Consider the following 17,642-nt stretch of genomic DNA (forward strand, 5'->3'; position numbering starts at 1 on the left):
TTTAAAAAAATTAAGTTAATATGTAATAATTTGTAGAAAAGAAAATTTTGTTACACTTAGCAAGGCATATGGTTCTTGCCGATGGTACGTTGTCCTGAACCGCGTCATAAGGGAAGGAATAAAGGAGGGAGAGCGGCGACGGCGGCGATGAAGCAACCCACTCCTCCTCCCCGGTTGCCATGGTAACGGCGCATGCGCAAAAAATTCGAAATAAATCAGTTGCAAGTCCAGCGGTGTGGTGTGTGTACCTCCTTTTCTTGTCCTGCGTCTGTGTTCCGCTGGTTCCACCCTGACAACATTATGAACCAACTAGCCCAGCAATTTACGCTCCTGCACAACTGGCCTCTCCCATGTAACATGGTATCGGCGCATGCGCACAACCGGCCATCGCGTGTAATACGAAATGCTCGACTGGTAGCCTAGTGTAGCTTCCGCTACAAAAAATTGAGAGGACACACTGGTCCTTGAGCCCCCACGCAACCCCACTGCACTCAAGCGCTCATGTCCCGTATTACAAGTGGCAATTTATAGTGCACATTAAAGCACGCCGCCAGGTCTGATTTATCAGGAAGCCTCTGCTGTGGCAACTCTCTTTTCCTTCTTTCACTCTTTACTTCTTTTCCCCAGGCAGTGTTGAGGTGTTCACCGAGATGCATACCCTATACTTTCAAAAAACCAAAAAAAATTTCTTTTCATCCCTCATCCTAGAGCTTAGCCAGGGAACACCTGTAACTGCTATGAAAATGAAATTGAAATTAGGTTTTGGGGGAAAAGAAATGGCGCAGTATAGGTCACACATATTGGCAGACGCCTGAACCACGCCTTAAGGGAAGGGATAAAGGAGGGAGTGAAAAGAAGAAAGGAAGAAAGAGGTTTCCTGATAGCCATGCCCTGTGACACCTGCGTCAAAGTACAAGCAGCAGGCATAGAAGAGTCTTGGAAGCACATTGCTGGAGCACGCCACATGGCAAACGGAAGGAAGGCTACGCCGCGTCCAAAACGTTTTAAAGGCGCTAGCCGTTAAAGAGAAAAAGCCATGGGCTTCACCCACGATCACTCCTTGCAAGTAGCTGGCGCCTCGCGCTAGTTTCGTCACAATCACTTGGAGCCCGCAGTCACAACAAGACGGCGCTAAAGACAACGCCAAATGCTTCAGCAACCAAAACCCATGATCAGATATGGAACCTTCAACAGCGTTTAATACACTTGCAACCGAAGTTCCCATTGTTACTCTCACTGATGGCAGCATCATGCGCAGGTTGGTTTGCATGTGTCTTGTTACAGCATGCTCCATCGCTTAACATTTACGTCCACCACATAAGAATGTGCAGGAGCGCTATATGCGCTTTTGACATGTGCAGTGCCCAAAGTAGACACTGAACCAAGCACAATGTTCATGTTCCGAAATGAGATACTGTAAACTAGTCATTTTTCTCAAGCTTGATATTTCACAAAATAAGGTAAAATCCTGAGGAATAAATTTTGGAAAGGATAAGTGACAAGCTCCTTAGTGCTCCTTTTAGCCACATTATTCGTGAGAGCAATTTCTTGCAATGTGCTGTTTATATGATTTGTGACAAAACGAGCAAATAAGGTCTTCACAAAAATTCAATTCAAAAGTCGTTTCACAACATAAAAGAATTGGATGGAGCAACCTGTCCCTAATGGTGCTAAGTAATGTCTGCTCTTTATAATGACTCTGATGGATAAAGCTTCAGTGTGCCCATGCACACTCTCAGCACAGACAATAGCCAGATTTTTTGCAAAATATTTTTATTCCCAATGCATGGCGAATGGCTGAACAGGCTTAAGCAATGACAGGCTGTGGGTGATGCCCACGGGAGACAATCCATCCTCAACACCACCGTAATATTTAGTCAGTGCAGATTCATAAAGGTCTCTTCAGGGAACAGCCAGTCTCTTAACTGAACAAACTATCAACACCACTATATGATATAAGGGGCAAATATTTTACATAACGAACGTTTGTAGAAGACTATGTTTAAGGACTAACAAAAATATTGGTGTGCTCATAAAGTGCATAAAATATCACTAACACAACACAAAATGTTTGTTTGGAGCCCATTTAGCTCATGTTCATGTCAGTGGTATGCAGCATAAGAGCAAAGCTGTCGCCACTCGTGTATGTGGCAATCGTAGTTGCATATGACAGCCATAAGGTACCCCATCAGTAAAAGCTTCATAGCTCACTCCTTCAAAACTCCTTGCAAGGCTGGAAACCTTCCTCACAACCAATTCTTTCCCTGTCCCCTATTCCCAAGCCTGTGTTACCACAGCTTGGACTCCTTGTCGGCTGAAGGCACTTCGAGCATGCGTGGAGAGTCCATCAGCCTTGCTACCCACTCCCCTTCAACAACGTCTTCTATGATCCACGCTGGGTCTCCCTCCTGCTGCTCAATTTCTTTGCAATATGCATCGGCATTCTCCTTTGGAAGGCACATCAGCAGTCCGCCTGAGAAAGGGAAAATGGAAACTTGCAACTCACTAACGCTATAAATTTCAACAGTATAAGCTGTCACTGCAACCTATGCAATAAGCTTGAAATGAAATTGCCGCTAAATTGCTGCAATTCCTGTGCTATGATTATATATATATATTTCATGCACTCCACTCCTTCTCTAATGCCCCGCAGAGGCCTTAAAGGTATTGAAAAATAAATAAATAAACAAAATAAATAAATTCCATATGCTAATATATTGCAAAGAGAATTTGAGAAAACACCCAAAATGATGCTTTAACACGTTCATTGCATCTTGGGTGACCGGTGGGTGATCCAAGATACTGAGTCGCGCGATGAAACCATCGCTATGCTCTGATTTATCAAAGAGCCTGTGGAAAGGACACACGCTATGCCGCTGTTGCCATTTATTGGCATTCCCAGGAAGTTTGCATTGCCAAGTAAAAAAAAAATTTTTGCTACAATAGTGCTAAGGGCAGCGTTATCTATGTGAAAACAAGAAATTTTCTCTATGTGAAGCCTCGAGAAGTGCCAAAGACCTCCCTACTCCACCGTCCACAAGAACCACGCATCCATCACCAACCCGTTGCCTGCCTCCACACACCAGAAGCCCATGCAGCAGCAGAGCAAAAAGAGCAACAGTAAAATCAAATTCAAAGAGACAGTGGAAAAGCCAGCTGACCCCGGAAGCATACCCAACCGTTCACAGACCCACCATGCCCCCTTAGCTAGGGGGCTGCCAACCTAGACACCCTTTAGAAAAATTCTGTTGCACTCGGCTTTAAGTAAAAGCATTCATTAAAGTAAAAGCATCAATGTAATCACTGAGCGAAAATCCAACTGCTATTACAGTGTTCTCGCATCAGGTTTCATGATCGTCCTGTCAATTTTGTTTTCTTTTGTCCTGGTACTACTCAGAGTAGAGCATCTGAATTACATAAAAAAAAATCAGAAAAGAGTTTCACCTAAAAGGAGACAACAACATATCCTTCCAAGGAACAACAGGAGATTTTCAGACAGGAACACCATCTTTTTCATGTAACTCTAAATTCTGCATGCATTTTAGCACTTCCTGATGGTGAAAGCTTGAAAAGTTGTGTTGTATCTATTTTAAAAAAGCTGTCAAAGACATGAGAAGAGAATACAACAATAGAGAAAAAAAAATTTCACTGGTTGTTAGTCAGTGGCTCACAAGAGGTCTCGGCCGAATGGCCGTGCATTAGTTTGAAGGAGGTGCCCGTGGCGGGCAGCAGGGCAGGAACCTTGGCTATGATGGGCAGCGTGTGGATCACAAACCCCACTGAGCGCTGCTGCACCTGCACCAAGTTCTGGGCGTGGCCGAGCAGACTGAAGCCTGTCACGTCTGTGGCACCGTGGCAGCCATGCTTGTGCATCAGCCGAGCTCCAGGAACAACAATGGCAAAAAAATTTGTTTTGACCCAGTTTCTGCACAAACAAGAGTGAAGTGAAAGTCAATGCCCACTTGGTCCCAAAATACACAACTGATGAATAGTCATACAATGCCTCTCATTTCATGATATAAAAGGAAAAAAATGTAGCTGGTCTGATAAAGACCTGCTTTGATCAAAACGAAAACTTTTCCTCGTCAAAAGTCTGCAATTTTGTGGTAGCCTTCTTGCATGCAGACAGTGAAGTACTAGTAAGTGGAACACACATACTTGCATTTGCAAAATGTGAGACTGCACAGATACAACCAACATACCCTGTGAGGTGGTAGTAACTAAATTAATGCAGTCTTTAATGTTGGTCGCCAGGTTATCACTGTCGCCCTTCCCATGGGCTGCTAACAAGCTAAGATATTTTCATGCAATAAACAAGGAAGCAAAAACCAGACGGACAAAATACAGCACTTCCGAGCCCCACCACCATCTCAAGGATAGTGTTTTCCAATCTAATCTAACCTGTATCCTTGTTTGTACTATCCAAAGACACGACTTTAATGATTTTCATTTTTCTTTCCCTTATTCATTGGCATCACACTGGAGTGAACGGCCGTGGTAGTAAAGAGACAGCCACAAGGATTGGATGCATCACAACAGAAAACAAACAACTGGTGGTGAGGGGAATCCTCAGTCCCCTAACCAATATTTCAACAAGACGACTTTCCTTTTCTCCCAACTCTTGTCTAGCTGCGACAGCATCATCACTCTTCGTGCGTTCACCTTTTTACATCTTCCCTTCTTTACTTCTGCCTTTTTAATCCTTCTCCCTGCTTGCCCATCCCTTCTTTTTCTCCAAATGAACATCCCAATTTCTTGGTGCATTTACATGTCATGGTGTCCTTTGCTCTCGAATATTTTGCAGAATCTACCATGTGCAGCAACATCTCCTTAAGTGCGTTATCAAATTCTTGGAGCTTCTTTTTATTTGTTTGCACTAATGACCTGCACTTTTCGTTTTCAATGCTATACCATATCCCATCTCATTATTTATGTTACGATTACTGTAGTGGAAGCTGTCTTCATCATGGGACATGAGTTTATTATTGTTGCCCTGACCACTGCTGTACTTCAATTATCAACTATTTTGTTGTCACCTCCTTAAAGCATTGCTCACAGTTTGTATGCACTTTAATATCCGTGCACTCTCTTTCTGTGACTGTACATGTTTCACCTCTACAATACCCCAGGAAGGCATTGCAAAGACTGCCATAAATAAGCACATAAGCAAATAAGCAACTAAAAAACAACTGCAGACATGAACAAATCTGCACCAACCATTGAGATTGAGACGTGCCATGCAGTCCATTGCACGGACGTAGACCCTGCGTACATCTTCTTCACTGATACCAGCCTTGTCCAGCTGAGCACGGCGCTCCGGCTTTTCCAGCCACTGGTGAGCGTTCACTGCCACCTGGGTGCCAAGGGGCTTGGTCAGCACCAGCACATCTCCAGGCTGTGCATTGTCTGGCCTGTAAAGGGATCATAACAACATTTAGCAATTCGATTAAATGGCCAGGCTGATGAACATTCCAGTTTTTGTCTAGGGCTTTCTCTGTTGTTCTGAAACAACTTGCTTTTAATGACGCAGTGGCTACTTCTGTAGCTAACATTCTCCAAGGATAACGTTGAGACAGGCATGGCATTACTATTGCTGTCATTCTTTGCTCTGGAGGAAGGCATATGTTCAAGGGTTCTTGTTGCAATTCTTTTTCTGTTTACATTATATTGCCATTTTCAAAATTTCACTGTCTATGCGACACACCTGCTGGGCCTTTGCTATAAGTACTCTACTTGCAAAAAGTATCAGCGTTGACTTAGTGGAGTGAAAAATGCTATAAGAACATCGTTGGTGGGTGCGGGATAGCACTTGACATAATGACAATTCCAATAAGACATGATTTGAACTTGTGCAAAAGTGAATTATGCAGTACAGTGAAAGCTCGTTAATACGAACTCGACAGGGACGACGACAGTTCAAATTGACTGACGTTCGAAAAAACAAAAGTGAACAGAATAAGCATTTGGGAAGCAGTTGGGTAGTGAGATTAGCCATTTCATTGTCCTAAAGTATTCCTTCAGCACCTCTTACCTTTTATCTGAAGGCCTTTTCTTCACCTTCAAAACTGAAGAGGCGAGTAGCATTCAGCGCGTCCAAAAATACCACAGCGGAGGGCCCCACTGAAGTTGCAAAAGGCATACAACCACCACTGAGCATGGTCACAAGGACCACCGTCTCGCGTCTGGCGCTTTTCGACCAAACCCTATAGTGCAACCTCTGTGACTTGCAAATTCACACTTGCGAGTCGCGAGATTGCGTAAGCATTGAAGTCGACAAGCAAAGGTAACCCGGACGGCCACACGTATATTGTCCGATTTTGCAGCCACCCCTGGCTCGAGGCGCACACTGCCAAACCAATGAGTGCGCTTTTTGGCGATATCCTGTTGCGATAATGCACTGGCATCAACTTCACGTCTGGTTCACGCAGGAAGTGCCGCTTCAGCAACGCCAGTTGTCGACACCAGGGTGATCCCGGCAGAGGGCTGCAAGCCTCGACTACGGAGCTATAAAAGGACGGCAAGGCCAACGCCTCTCCGCAGTTTGGCAGCAGCGTACTATTGGGACCACATCACGTATCTTATCTGCCTTTTGCAGCCTGAAAAGGAGCGGAAAGAAATCTCGGAAGGAAGTGCTGCTTCAGCAACGCCAGTTGTCGACACCAGGGTGATCCCGGCAGAGGGCTGCAAGCCTCGGCTACGGAGCTATAAAAGGACGGCAAGGCCAACGCCTCTCCGCAGTTTGGCAGCAGCGTACCATCGGGACCACATCACGTATCTTATCTGCCTTTTGCAGGTGAGGTATTTTTGATAACTTCAGTGCCCGCCTATTATGTGGAAATTGTGCGCTGCTGCCAAACTATATTGACTGATGTGTTGAATGTGGTGTACTTAAAAAAAAGAGAAAAAAAGCTGTAAAATGAGAAAAGACGACCGCGATACTGCAAAAGCAATCGAAGACCTGCAGCATGAGCTAAGAGCTGAATTGAGAGCTATAGAAGATAGCCTACAAGGAATGACAGAACTTAAAGATGGAATTCAGCAAGTACTGAAAGAGAACTGTGAACTGAAAGCAGAAAATGATAAACTCACACGCAGGCTTGATGAGCTCGAGCAGTATCAGCGCTCCAACAACCTTGAGATCAAAGGCATTCCACTCGATGGTGAACCGTTATCTATTGTGCAAAAAATTAGTGTCATTGTTGGAGAGGAAATTACAGAACAGGACATTGACATATGCCATCGTGTACCCACTGCACGCCATGATGGATCAAACATTGTGGTTCGGCTTGTCCGCAGAACTAAGAGGAACGCAATACTTAACAAGGCCAAGAAAGTCAGGATGGATGCAAAAAAGCTTGGGTTTGAAACCTCCTCTACTGTCTATGTAAATGAGCATCTGACAAGGTATGGTAAACAGTTGCTTGGTGCGGCGATTAAGAGGAAGAAGGAGGTGCGATGGCTCTTCGGTAGTTAGGATGACTTGCATGGATGATCTCGAGAAGATGACAGCCAACGAAGAGTAGACAAACTGTCCTATATTTCTGCATGGCACGCATTCAAGATGGACACAGATATAAACTGCGAATACCATGTAATTTTGACTCTTAATTCATTCCTAGGCAGCTCGCAAAATCGCCTGACAGTACTGCATATAAATGCACGCAGTATTTGCAATAAGCAAGATAGACTGCATGATCTGTTGTCATCCTTTGCATTTTCAATTGATGTTATACTTTTCTCGGAAACCTGGCTTTCAGTGGGCGAGTCTCCACCACAATTTGAACAATACAGGTATAATGGCTTAGTTCGTTCGAAAAATAAGGGAGGTGGTATGGCCGTATACGTGCTGCAGTCACAAAAACATGATGTCATATCGCAGTTTTCAATGGTCACAAATGATGTGGAATGCCTCATGATGCGGTTAGATGCAGCTGTGATTGTAGTAGTCTATGGGCCTCCTTCACCCCGCGACGTCACGAAGATGCGGTGGCGCTGATGTTGGCAGCGACTTTCGCATGGTAGGCAAAACAGGTTCCGCTTGCCCGTGCCTACCGCAGCTGCAGCAGCTACCGGCGGCTGCTTCAAGCCTGTGCACTGCAGAAGCAGCATGTATTGACCAGCTGCGTCACTGCTGGATCCGTGTACAGTCGAACCCCGCTACAACGAAAATCACAGGGTGCGCGAAAAATTTCGTTGAAGCGGAAATTTCATTGTGGCGAAATCAGCCCAAAAAAACAGGTATGACTTCACTGTTCAAAAATACCATTTATTTCCAAAAAATTCGGTCATCTTGGCTTGCTTCCTTTAAGTGGACATCAGCGTTGTGTGCGAGTTTCACACTCGGCCAACAACTGCATCGCGATGTCGTCGTCATGCACACCAATGAAAGTATGAATGGTGTCAAATGATTCCATCACATGCAATGCAGACGATGTCACCTTTCTTCCTCCCGCTTGAGGCCTCTCGGATTATGCGTGCTTTATCCTCTAAAGAAAGGAACCTGCGCTTTCTGCACGGCGTAGCCGTGCTGGCGTCGAATCTAGCACACTAACACAAATGAAACACCGGACAATCGCACTGCGTCGGACCGGCTCCTCTGCGCTTCTCTGTCGATGTGACGGACGATATTGAATGGCACCACCCATTCGCACTCGACGCATTGTGGGGCACACATCGATTCCAGCAAGAGTTTTCAGTGAAATTAAATGCCATGAACGTGCGGACGGGTAACATTATGCTTGTTTTGTAGTAAAATAAACGTTAAGCCCATCTCCACTGAACAAAAATTTCGTTGAAGCGGAAACGCACCTGAAAAGGTAATTCATTGTGGCGAGAACTAGCATGCATTGTTTTCTATGGCTAGTTGACGGGGAATCTGAAATATTTCGGTGAAGCGAAAATTTCGTTGAAGCGGCGTTCGTTGTAGCGGGGTTCGACTGTAGTAGCATAAAAAATATTAAATTAGCCTCGATAGGTTTCTCGCGCATAAATGCCGCATTCGGAAACTGGCTAACAGGCATTGGGCCACGGTAGTAAAGCGCGAAGTCTGGGAGTCGATAGGCACTGCCATTCAATGCACTTAATAGCATGCAAGTTACTGCATTCATTCACCTGAGCTTCAGGATAGTAGGCTGATAATTGCTCAAGGAAAAAAAAGACATATGCAGCTGCACACATACTTATCACCTTGAGCCGGAGTGTGCGGGGCGCCGACAGGTTCACTCGCCCCCCAAGGAATGCGTTTTTTTGTTAATAGCACACCATGTTTTAATGGCCCGTTTTATGACATTTAATATTTGCTTGAAACTATTTCTTGATATGACGACGTAATTATTTCATTCGAGTAGAAAGAAGTCTGGTAAGTTGTGTCAATCTTGCGCGGTCGCGTTGGTGTGCTTAGAATAGCGTACCTTGAGTGTGCTGAACGCCACATGCTTGTTTAAAAATAAAAAAATAAAAATAAAATAAAATACGCTTTTTCATTGCATCATGCATGTGTCATGTTTCATGAGGTAGTACATGATCGCGAAGCTTGTTTGGAAAGAAGCAGCCGCAGGCGTGCTACTAACAGACACGTGGCGAGATTGAGAGGGGACGCGGCAATGAAAAGTGTTTTCGTTATTCAGGCATGCGATATGTAACTAAACTTGGTGCAAATATGAAATTCCTATGCTAGTTTCAGTAATTCCTTTTATTTATAGCTTTACCTGGTGCAGTTCTGTGTAATTATAATTAACACCGTCGTCAAGTCCCCCAAGGTCTCAAATAATTGAGTAGATAGTGCGGTTTTTTTATGCCAGCATGTACATAAAGCCCTGTTCTGTACGATGACGCGATTAGTTCTTTTTCTATATGATCGGTACTTATGCATGCATAGTTACATGAAAACGTTTCTTACAAGAAATAACTAACACAGTACTACACGTGTAGGGAAAAAAATCGATTTATTACGCTCCTCAACGTCTCAGGAATAGTTTGCGACAAATGGAATAATTTGATTTTCATGCGAATTACGAAGGTGAATGATCCAGTCGCAGAAAATGTGAGAGGTCACAAAACGAACCTTAAAGTTTATTCCCTCGTTTATGGCATCTTCGCTTTCGCTTTGGTCAAAGAAATGCGGCACTGAAATCAAAGAAATTACCTCACAATTTTTGACGACCACACTTCTAAAAAGCGTAATTTATAAATTTGTACTCAATATTTTGCTATAACTTTTCGTCACGAAACTAGACTTCAGAGCTAGGAAAGAAAATAATTCTAGAAATCAAAAATTTTCACCAAATCAGCCAGCTTAACAAGAGGACAAGTCGGCCTGGCTGGTGCGTGGTCATGCAGCTAAAAACAGCGCTAAGCGAGACAGGAGATCGGGGACACGACGCTGTCCCCACTTTTCGCACAGCGCGACACATACGTATGTCAGCAGACGATGAGCGCACGTCTGCTCCGACGAAACAAGGCCAGCACTTCCCCTCACTACTGTCCCGAAGTAAAATCATTCCGGCTAGTGCAGAGTGTCAAAACTTGTTTCATTCAATGCCTAGCGCATAAATAAACGGCAGGAACGCTTTCTACATGTTTACTACTAACCATATATACAATACACAGTGGCAAACTATTTCTCTTTATAGGCCGCACGTGGCCAACGCGAGCTCGTGTACTTCAACAAATTACTAAGTTGGAAGCATCGACCATTGCTATGATTTGCAGAAACTGGAAACGCGCCTACAAGCCTTGAAAACCCGCGCTCAACACCTATCCGCGACGCCATTCCCCGACCTTTTGCCTACCACGAGCTCGATAGCGACTGCAGCGCCACCTCGTTTGTTTACAAACATGCAGGAGGTCTATAGGCCACCAGCAGGGAACAAGTTACACTTTTTTGAACACATTGAAGCTCTTCTTCATTACCTCAGTAGTTCAGGGCTTCCCTTTGCAGTCATGGGTGACGTGAATATCGACATGCTTTCTCACAACCCACCGGCGAGGCAACTGAACGAACTGATAAATTCCACTGCATGTGTGAACCTTACTACAAAAGCGACCCAACTCACGGCAGAATCTGCCACGCTACTAGATATCTGTATCAGTAATATGCATCCGCCCCGGCAGTATTTCTGGATTATTATCAATAGATATAAGCGACCACCTACCAACCTTTTGTTCCATTCCACTTGCGAATTTTAAAAATAAAGAAAGAGAAATTAAAGAGTCACGCATTATAAACGAACGCGCTCTGGAAATCTTTCGCTCTCTTATCAGTACCACTGACTGGCAACCTATTCTAAGTGAAAAAGACCCGAACAAGTCGTATGATGTGTTTTTCGATAAACTTATGTTGTGCTACGATCAGTCTTTTCCAGTAAAGACGCAGAAGCGGCACAGTAAAAAAATAAGAAAACCATAGATCAGCAAAGCTATATTGAAGATGATAAATAGAAAGAACAAGATGTACCACGCCTTTGTTAAATGTCGTGACCCGACAGAGTTTACTGAATACAAGAAGTATAGAAATATGGTGAACTCGCTGGTAAAACAAGTGAAAACTCAGTATTATGAGCAGCTATTTTCAAAAATAAGAAGCAAACCCCGAAAAATATGGAATGAAGTTAGAAGCCAAACCAATCAAGAGAAACCGTGTGTAGACTTGTATATTACAACGCCGAAGGGCGTCTTGTCTGGCTGTGCAGCTGCAATCGCCATGAATAACTACTTTGTTTCTTGCTCCGATTGCGCCAACCTTAACACAAAACAAAAAAATAACTCTGTTACTAGTTGTGCTGACTGCAAATTCGATCATGTTCACTCCCATGACACCTTCCAAAGTGAAACGAATAATTAATACGTTAAAAAATAATACAGCTGCTGGCTATGATGACATTTCATGTGGACCGATAAAATATGTAGCTGATTTAATATCTATTCCTTTGGCTCATATCATGAATTGTATGTTCGAGTTTCCAGACCGCTTAAAGATAGCACGCATACATCCGATTTTTAAGGGTAGGAACAGCTCTGCTTTGTCTAACTACCGACCAATTTCAGTCCTGCCGATCCTGTCCAAGCTTTTTGAACATGCCATCAATGTCAGGATACAAAACTTTTTCAATAAATATCATGTAATCAGTAATATGCAGTACGGATTTCAAAAAACAAATCTACAGAACCAGCCCTGCTTAACATAAAAAATGAGATAACAAATTTTGAACAAAAACAATATACGCTTGGACTATTTCTAGATCTGCGTAAAGCATTTGATTCTGTGTGTCATGATGTCCTCCTAGTTAAACTGAATAGGTATGGGATCCGCGGAATACCACTAGAATTAATAAAAAGCTATCCGTCAAACCACTATCAATTTGTCAGTTTTAATAAATTTCATCTCCAGTTCTGCCAGTTAAAAAAGGCGTTCCACAGGGATCTATTCTCGGGCCTTTGCTGTTCATAACATACGTAAATGATTTATGCTCTATTCCTAATACCCCGAAACTAATCATGTATGCAGATGACACAAATGTATTTTTCTCTAGCCATCCACTCCTTGATATTGAACATGCTGTCAATAACTATTTGTTCCACCTGTCTACTTGGTTAAACACAAATAAATTATGCTTGAACATTGAGAAAGCGAAATACATATTGTTTGCACCGCTAAACAAGCCTAGGAAATCTCCCATAGAAATTCTGTTTGATGGCAAAGAAATCGCTCAAGTCAAGGCTCAAGAATTTTTAGGCATGTGGTATGAAGAAAGCTTATCGTGGAATTCTCATGTTAACAGCCTCATAGCTGACCTAAGTAAAACAATTGGCTGCCTCTTTAAGCTTTGTCCACTCATCCCTCAATGGTTACGAACTGTACTTTCTTACTCACTCTTTTACTCCAAGCTTTCCTACTGTGCTTTAGTCTGGGGTACCACTACAAGTCACAGTTACAAAAGATTAATTACCCTGCAAAAAAAAGTGTTAAGAATATTTGAGCAATATCACGGCCCACCGGAACTACTGCGGACAAGGCCGCTTTTCCTGAAATACAAAATGCTAAAAGCCAATCAAATTTATTATTTCAAATTGCTTCAGTACATAAAAAAAGCGAAGCTTTACAGTGTACAAAAATCCAATGCAGCTCCAGCATACCCACTCTATAGGGAAACTTTACGGCCGCCAAAAATAAGAACGAATCATGGACGACAACATATTGAATATCAAAAAGCTAACCTTCTAAATAAAATACACAAGGATTAACAGATCTGAGTGCTAATGTCTCCAAAAACAGGCTTAGAGCTCTGCTGCTGGAAAATAACTTAGAACTCACATAGTCTGCCATGTTTCTGTCCCTAATTGCTATTTTTTTAGGAGTGCATTTTCATTTGTATCTTGCTGTTGTTTTGTTATTATGATGTTGCAATTCTTGTTGTTCCAAAGCTTGCAACAACCATGTTCAGAATTTTGTTATATATTTGCAATCTTTGTACCAAGTACTTTGTGTCGGCATGTAAGAATTATTGTTTGCTGTATACTGTTATTTTTCGTTACATGATTTATTTACCTTTTTTTCCCTTCTTATTTCCCCCAGAACATTTGGTGTGAAACTTTTTTTAAAGCTATGTTTAACATTTGTGCCAAACTGCATGCGGGGCAAGAGCCATCGTCAGGCATTTCGCTTTTGCTCTTGCTCCTCTTTCTGCATCAGAAAGAAACAAATAAATCAAAAATCAAAATCAAACCTTCTCTTCAAGCATTTTGGCACAGTAATTATTGCAGACTGAAGACAATTCTAAATGCGGTACACCGTGTAGATTGACTGCTCCGGCCGCAACCAATCACATGAAAACGGCACTGAAAAGCCGAGACAAAGACACGCAGCAAACATCAGCCAAGCTCCAAATCATTCATTTCGCACACGTCGTAGTTTCGTGCATGACTGCGTGGTTTCGGATTTGGAGTGCTGGAGACGCTGTGACATGTCTGATTCGCTGTAAGCATCTCGTCGCTGGTCATGTGATCGACTTCTCAACAGCAAAACCCAACACAGGAAGCTACTGAAGCCTTCGAGATCAACACATACAAGCAAGCCGGCTCGGAGGGCATGCAGTTAGTTGCCACAGCTAGCACAGAGAGAGAAACCCCTCCCTCGTTTACCCAGCCTCTCAGGCCATTTTAACCCTGCCCACTTCTCCGAAGAGGTGGTCAAGCCTAGTGGGGATGTTTCTTGGTTCACAGCGTCCCCCGCCCCCCAGGCGCGGTGGCACGTTGTTCGAATTATTGGTGGCACAAACCATTCACGTTCAAATTAACAAATTAATGGGCTATGTTTCACATAGACCCCAGTGGAGCATGGCCAGACCCGGTCATACAGTTCGAATTATCCAGAAATTCAAATTATGAGCTTTGGCTGTACAGTCAAGTATTTCCATGGGCAAACTACATCATCAGTGTGGTGATTCTTTGGGTATTAGGTAAGGTTTATCTGAACTTTGTAAACCATGCTCATGCTGGAAAAATTCATCACACATAGTGCCCAACAGACACAGCCTCAAATGCTCACATTTTGCATTTCATAAATGCTAACACAGACAAATACAGCACGGAAAACTTAATTCATTGCAGAATGAAAAAAGGGAAAGGATTACTGCACTCACGAGATGATTTCAAACTATCTGCAGACTGATGATGCCACGCCAGCAATTATAGGCCAAGGATTGAGCAGTCTGCCCTCCTGTGACCCTTGTGCCTGCTTGTTCAGCCAAGTCCTGTGGAGAAACAAATGCCATTCAAGCTAGTTGCACCATGTTCATGACTTCAGTACTGGGGCATAAACTCAGGCAGTGAAAAGATTTAAAAGCTGAAACACTTGAACAGCTGCTCTTTGACATGGACATCTCTTGTAGATCTTCTCTCAAGTTATCTCTTCACCATGCTAAGCGCACGAACTTGAAAAAGAAATCTGAGACTGCATTCAAATTTTGAGAGCTCACACAACTAGTGCCCTCACACTCACATTAGCTCTGATAGGCAGCCATGGTCTACACACACCTCAAAACATTGATGCAAGCACCTTAGGTTTTACTGCAGTAGGGGCCGATCCTACCTTGATTCCCTTGATGAGAAGAGGCACGACAATGTCCCTCTGCTTTTCAGTAAGCTTGGTGCTGGCAGCCATTACCATCAGTATGTTATCGCAGCGGGTCATGCCAAGTGCATAAAGACCAGACAGCACATTGGCACATGCTGTCTTGCCCTGCAACAAACAAAAACAATGAATAAGAATACATCCTGTACACATGGTGCCAGCACAGGACACCAACATGAGGCCTGTCACCTATTTGATTTATTACTGTGTAACAACGAAGATGTGTCAGCGCAGTAGCGGCAGTGCTATCGCTGAGCGCGCGCTGCTGGCTGGCTCTAGAACAACCGCCGACGTAAGGTAACAAACGCCGTTACTGCATTGACACATCATTGTTACAATTAGATTTATTTACACGTTTATAGAAAGTATATTTATAGTGTGGTTTTGAGCCCAATAAGACTGCTCAGTAAGTGACCTGTTATCCAGACTAGCCAATAAGTTAACAAAATTAGCGCTTTAGAAACTCTGATTATAGAAAAAGTTTGGTGATACTCCTACGACTACAAGAATATATATTTAATACTGCTTTGTTTAGTTTTATTGCCTGTTATTAAATCTACAGACACATAACTTTCTGCAAAAGAATAACACTTAGTATTTTTTGTAGAATCGACCAAAGTGACAGCACAGCACTGTGATGTTGAGGTTTGAGAATACAATCTGCCATCAGGTTACTAAATGCAGGTAAGCATTTTTTTACAATGTTGAACACTTACAGCTATGTAGGGGTCTTCAACAGATGGATAGAAGTAATCAATAGTTTGAACCAGAGAATAACCAGAATCTCCAAGGGGCACAACACTGGAATCCATGCCAATGTCTGAATGGAAAAAAAATATGTATATTAGCCAGGTTGTTATGAGTAGCTTCTTGAAGAAAGGGACATTTTCAGGGAAGTTATCAGAGTTACTACATTTAAAAGCACTGTACAAGGCACCCAAAATTTCTTCAATGAGGTTAAACTGTCCACACACTATCAGTGTTGGGCTTTGTTCCCATTATGACTTTGAGAACTACAGACACCTAGCATTAGTTCCACGTTTTCTCCTTTCAAAAGATGCATTAAACATTAGAATACTTATGCCACCATGTGGTATTCACCTATGAGCACTAAATAATTTGTATCCGAATTTCTTCTTTCATGCTATTTCACTTTAATCAACCGAACGATAGCAAAAAAAAAACCTGTAATATAAATGGTGATACATAGTTTCAATTCACTAAAACCCTTAAGCCAGCTTGCTTCAAGAGCTGGAATGACAACAAGCAACATATCAGCCGTTAAATTGCCGTTCTTTTCGTGTCTCATGTGTCCTACTTGTCACACCCACCATTTGGTTGATGAAACTAAAACTTAAACAGTGCCAAGAAGAAATTCAGTTATAAATTTAGCAGTCACAGGTGAGTACCAGGTGGTGATCTATGTATTCTAATGTCTAAAGCATGACTTGAAAGAAGAAAAAGTGCAATCAAAAACTTTGGTGTCTATAGTCCTTTTGTGAGGCTAAATTTGTACTGAAAGGGAACATTATTCATAATCCAACACAATACTATGTTGAGACACACGAAAAGGAATGAAACATAGTCTACCGGCCTGTACCCGAAAGTGTAATGAGCTTTATAACCGAACACCAGAATAAAGCTGGCCACACAACTGTAAATGTTTAGTCAATCTGCTGTACCAGAAGAGAGCGTCGTGCATGTCTTCAGCTACTAAATTCTTTAATTATTTATTAAATAATCAGTGTGTATTGTAAAACAGAGTGCAACTACTTGAGTGTCTGTGTTCAGTTTGTAAAACTAAAGTACACTTGGATCTTTATCAACATTATTATCACCTCACTGTCTATTTCAGTCACTGACAGCCATTGTCCCGCCCTCACGCTTTCAGTGCGAAAGCACTATTCCACATGTACCAACCGCTAGCAAGAATCTTGTCTTGTGCTCATACTATCCCGAGCTCGGGTCAGTTCGGAGCAGCATTGCGCAAGCTGCAGCCAATCGGATGAAGCTCAGGTAAGTTCAGAGAAGCATCGCGCCAACTGTAGCCAATGGGAGGAGGGTGTTGTGTATTCTGTCTTTTTTTGGGGGAAGGGTGAGTGCGTCTTTCACGAACGGCATCGTTTACTACTGCCTGTGTTTCTCGTCGCCCGTGTGCCCTACTTTGAGTTTTTGTGTGTGTGTGTGTTTCCTACGCACGTGTGCGCGACGGGGTGCCATTGGGGACCGGAGCAGTGCTGGGACACTCCCAGTTTTTGGATCGCCGGTGTCTGGCCCGGGATCAGGTTTCGACGACGGTGCCCAGGAGGTGAGTTGGGCAGCGAAAGGCCGGGTGCAGCTGAAACCGGCCGGTGCCCCTCGGACTCTCGGCAAGACAGTGGCTTCTTAGACGGCAAAGAAGGGAGACGTTTGTGCCGGGTGTTCCGTCTGACCACTCTTTGTGTATCCGTAAAGTCAATAGTTTTCCTTGTCTGTTTGTTAAAGAATGCGTCTACGAGTTGTCACTGTTTCC

General features: G+C 43.2%; 2 protein-coding genes across 3 annotated transcripts in view; both read right to left on the reverse strand.

Annotated features, from left to right (window-relative positions):
* LOC144112633 (uncharacterized) overlaps positions 1-17,642 on the reverse strand; it is a 65,538-nt gene that overhangs the window by 33,985 nt on the left and 13,911 nt on the right. For both annotated transcript variants that reach the window (XM_077645432.1, XM_077645433.1), the window contains 3 exons: positions 15,847-15,950; positions 15,089-15,238; positions 14,640-14,750 (listed from right to left, as the gene is read on the reverse strand). The gene's annotated coding sequence lies outside the window, so the exon portion shown is untranslated. The remainder of the gene's footprint in view (positions 1-14,639; positions 14,751-15,088; positions 15,239-15,846; positions 15,951-17,642) is intronic.
* LOC144112634 (inactive selenide, water dikinase-like protein) lies at positions 1,642-11,274 on the reverse strand. The gene is made up of 6 exons (XM_077645434.1): positions 10,912-11,274; positions 7,090-7,172; positions 6,032-6,120; positions 5,218-5,411; positions 3,672-3,881; positions 1,642-2,473 (listed from the first exon to the last, which is right to left on the reverse strand). Exons 3-6 carry the CDS (start codon positions 6,082-6,084, stop codon positions 2,289-2,291), a joined length of 642 nt encoding a protein of 213 aa, XP_077501560.1. The 5' UTR covers positions 6,085-6,120; positions 7,090-7,172; positions 10,912-11,274; the 3' UTR covers positions 1,642-2,288.

The sequence above is a fragment of the Amblyomma americanum genome, chromosome 1 (genome assembly GCF_052857255.1).
Source record: "Amblyomma americanum isolate KBUSLIRL-KWMA chromosome 1, ASM5285725v1, whole genome shotgun sequence".
Taxonomy (NCBI): Eukaryota; Metazoa; Arthropoda; class Arachnida; order Ixodida; family Ixodidae; genus Amblyomma; species Amblyomma americanum.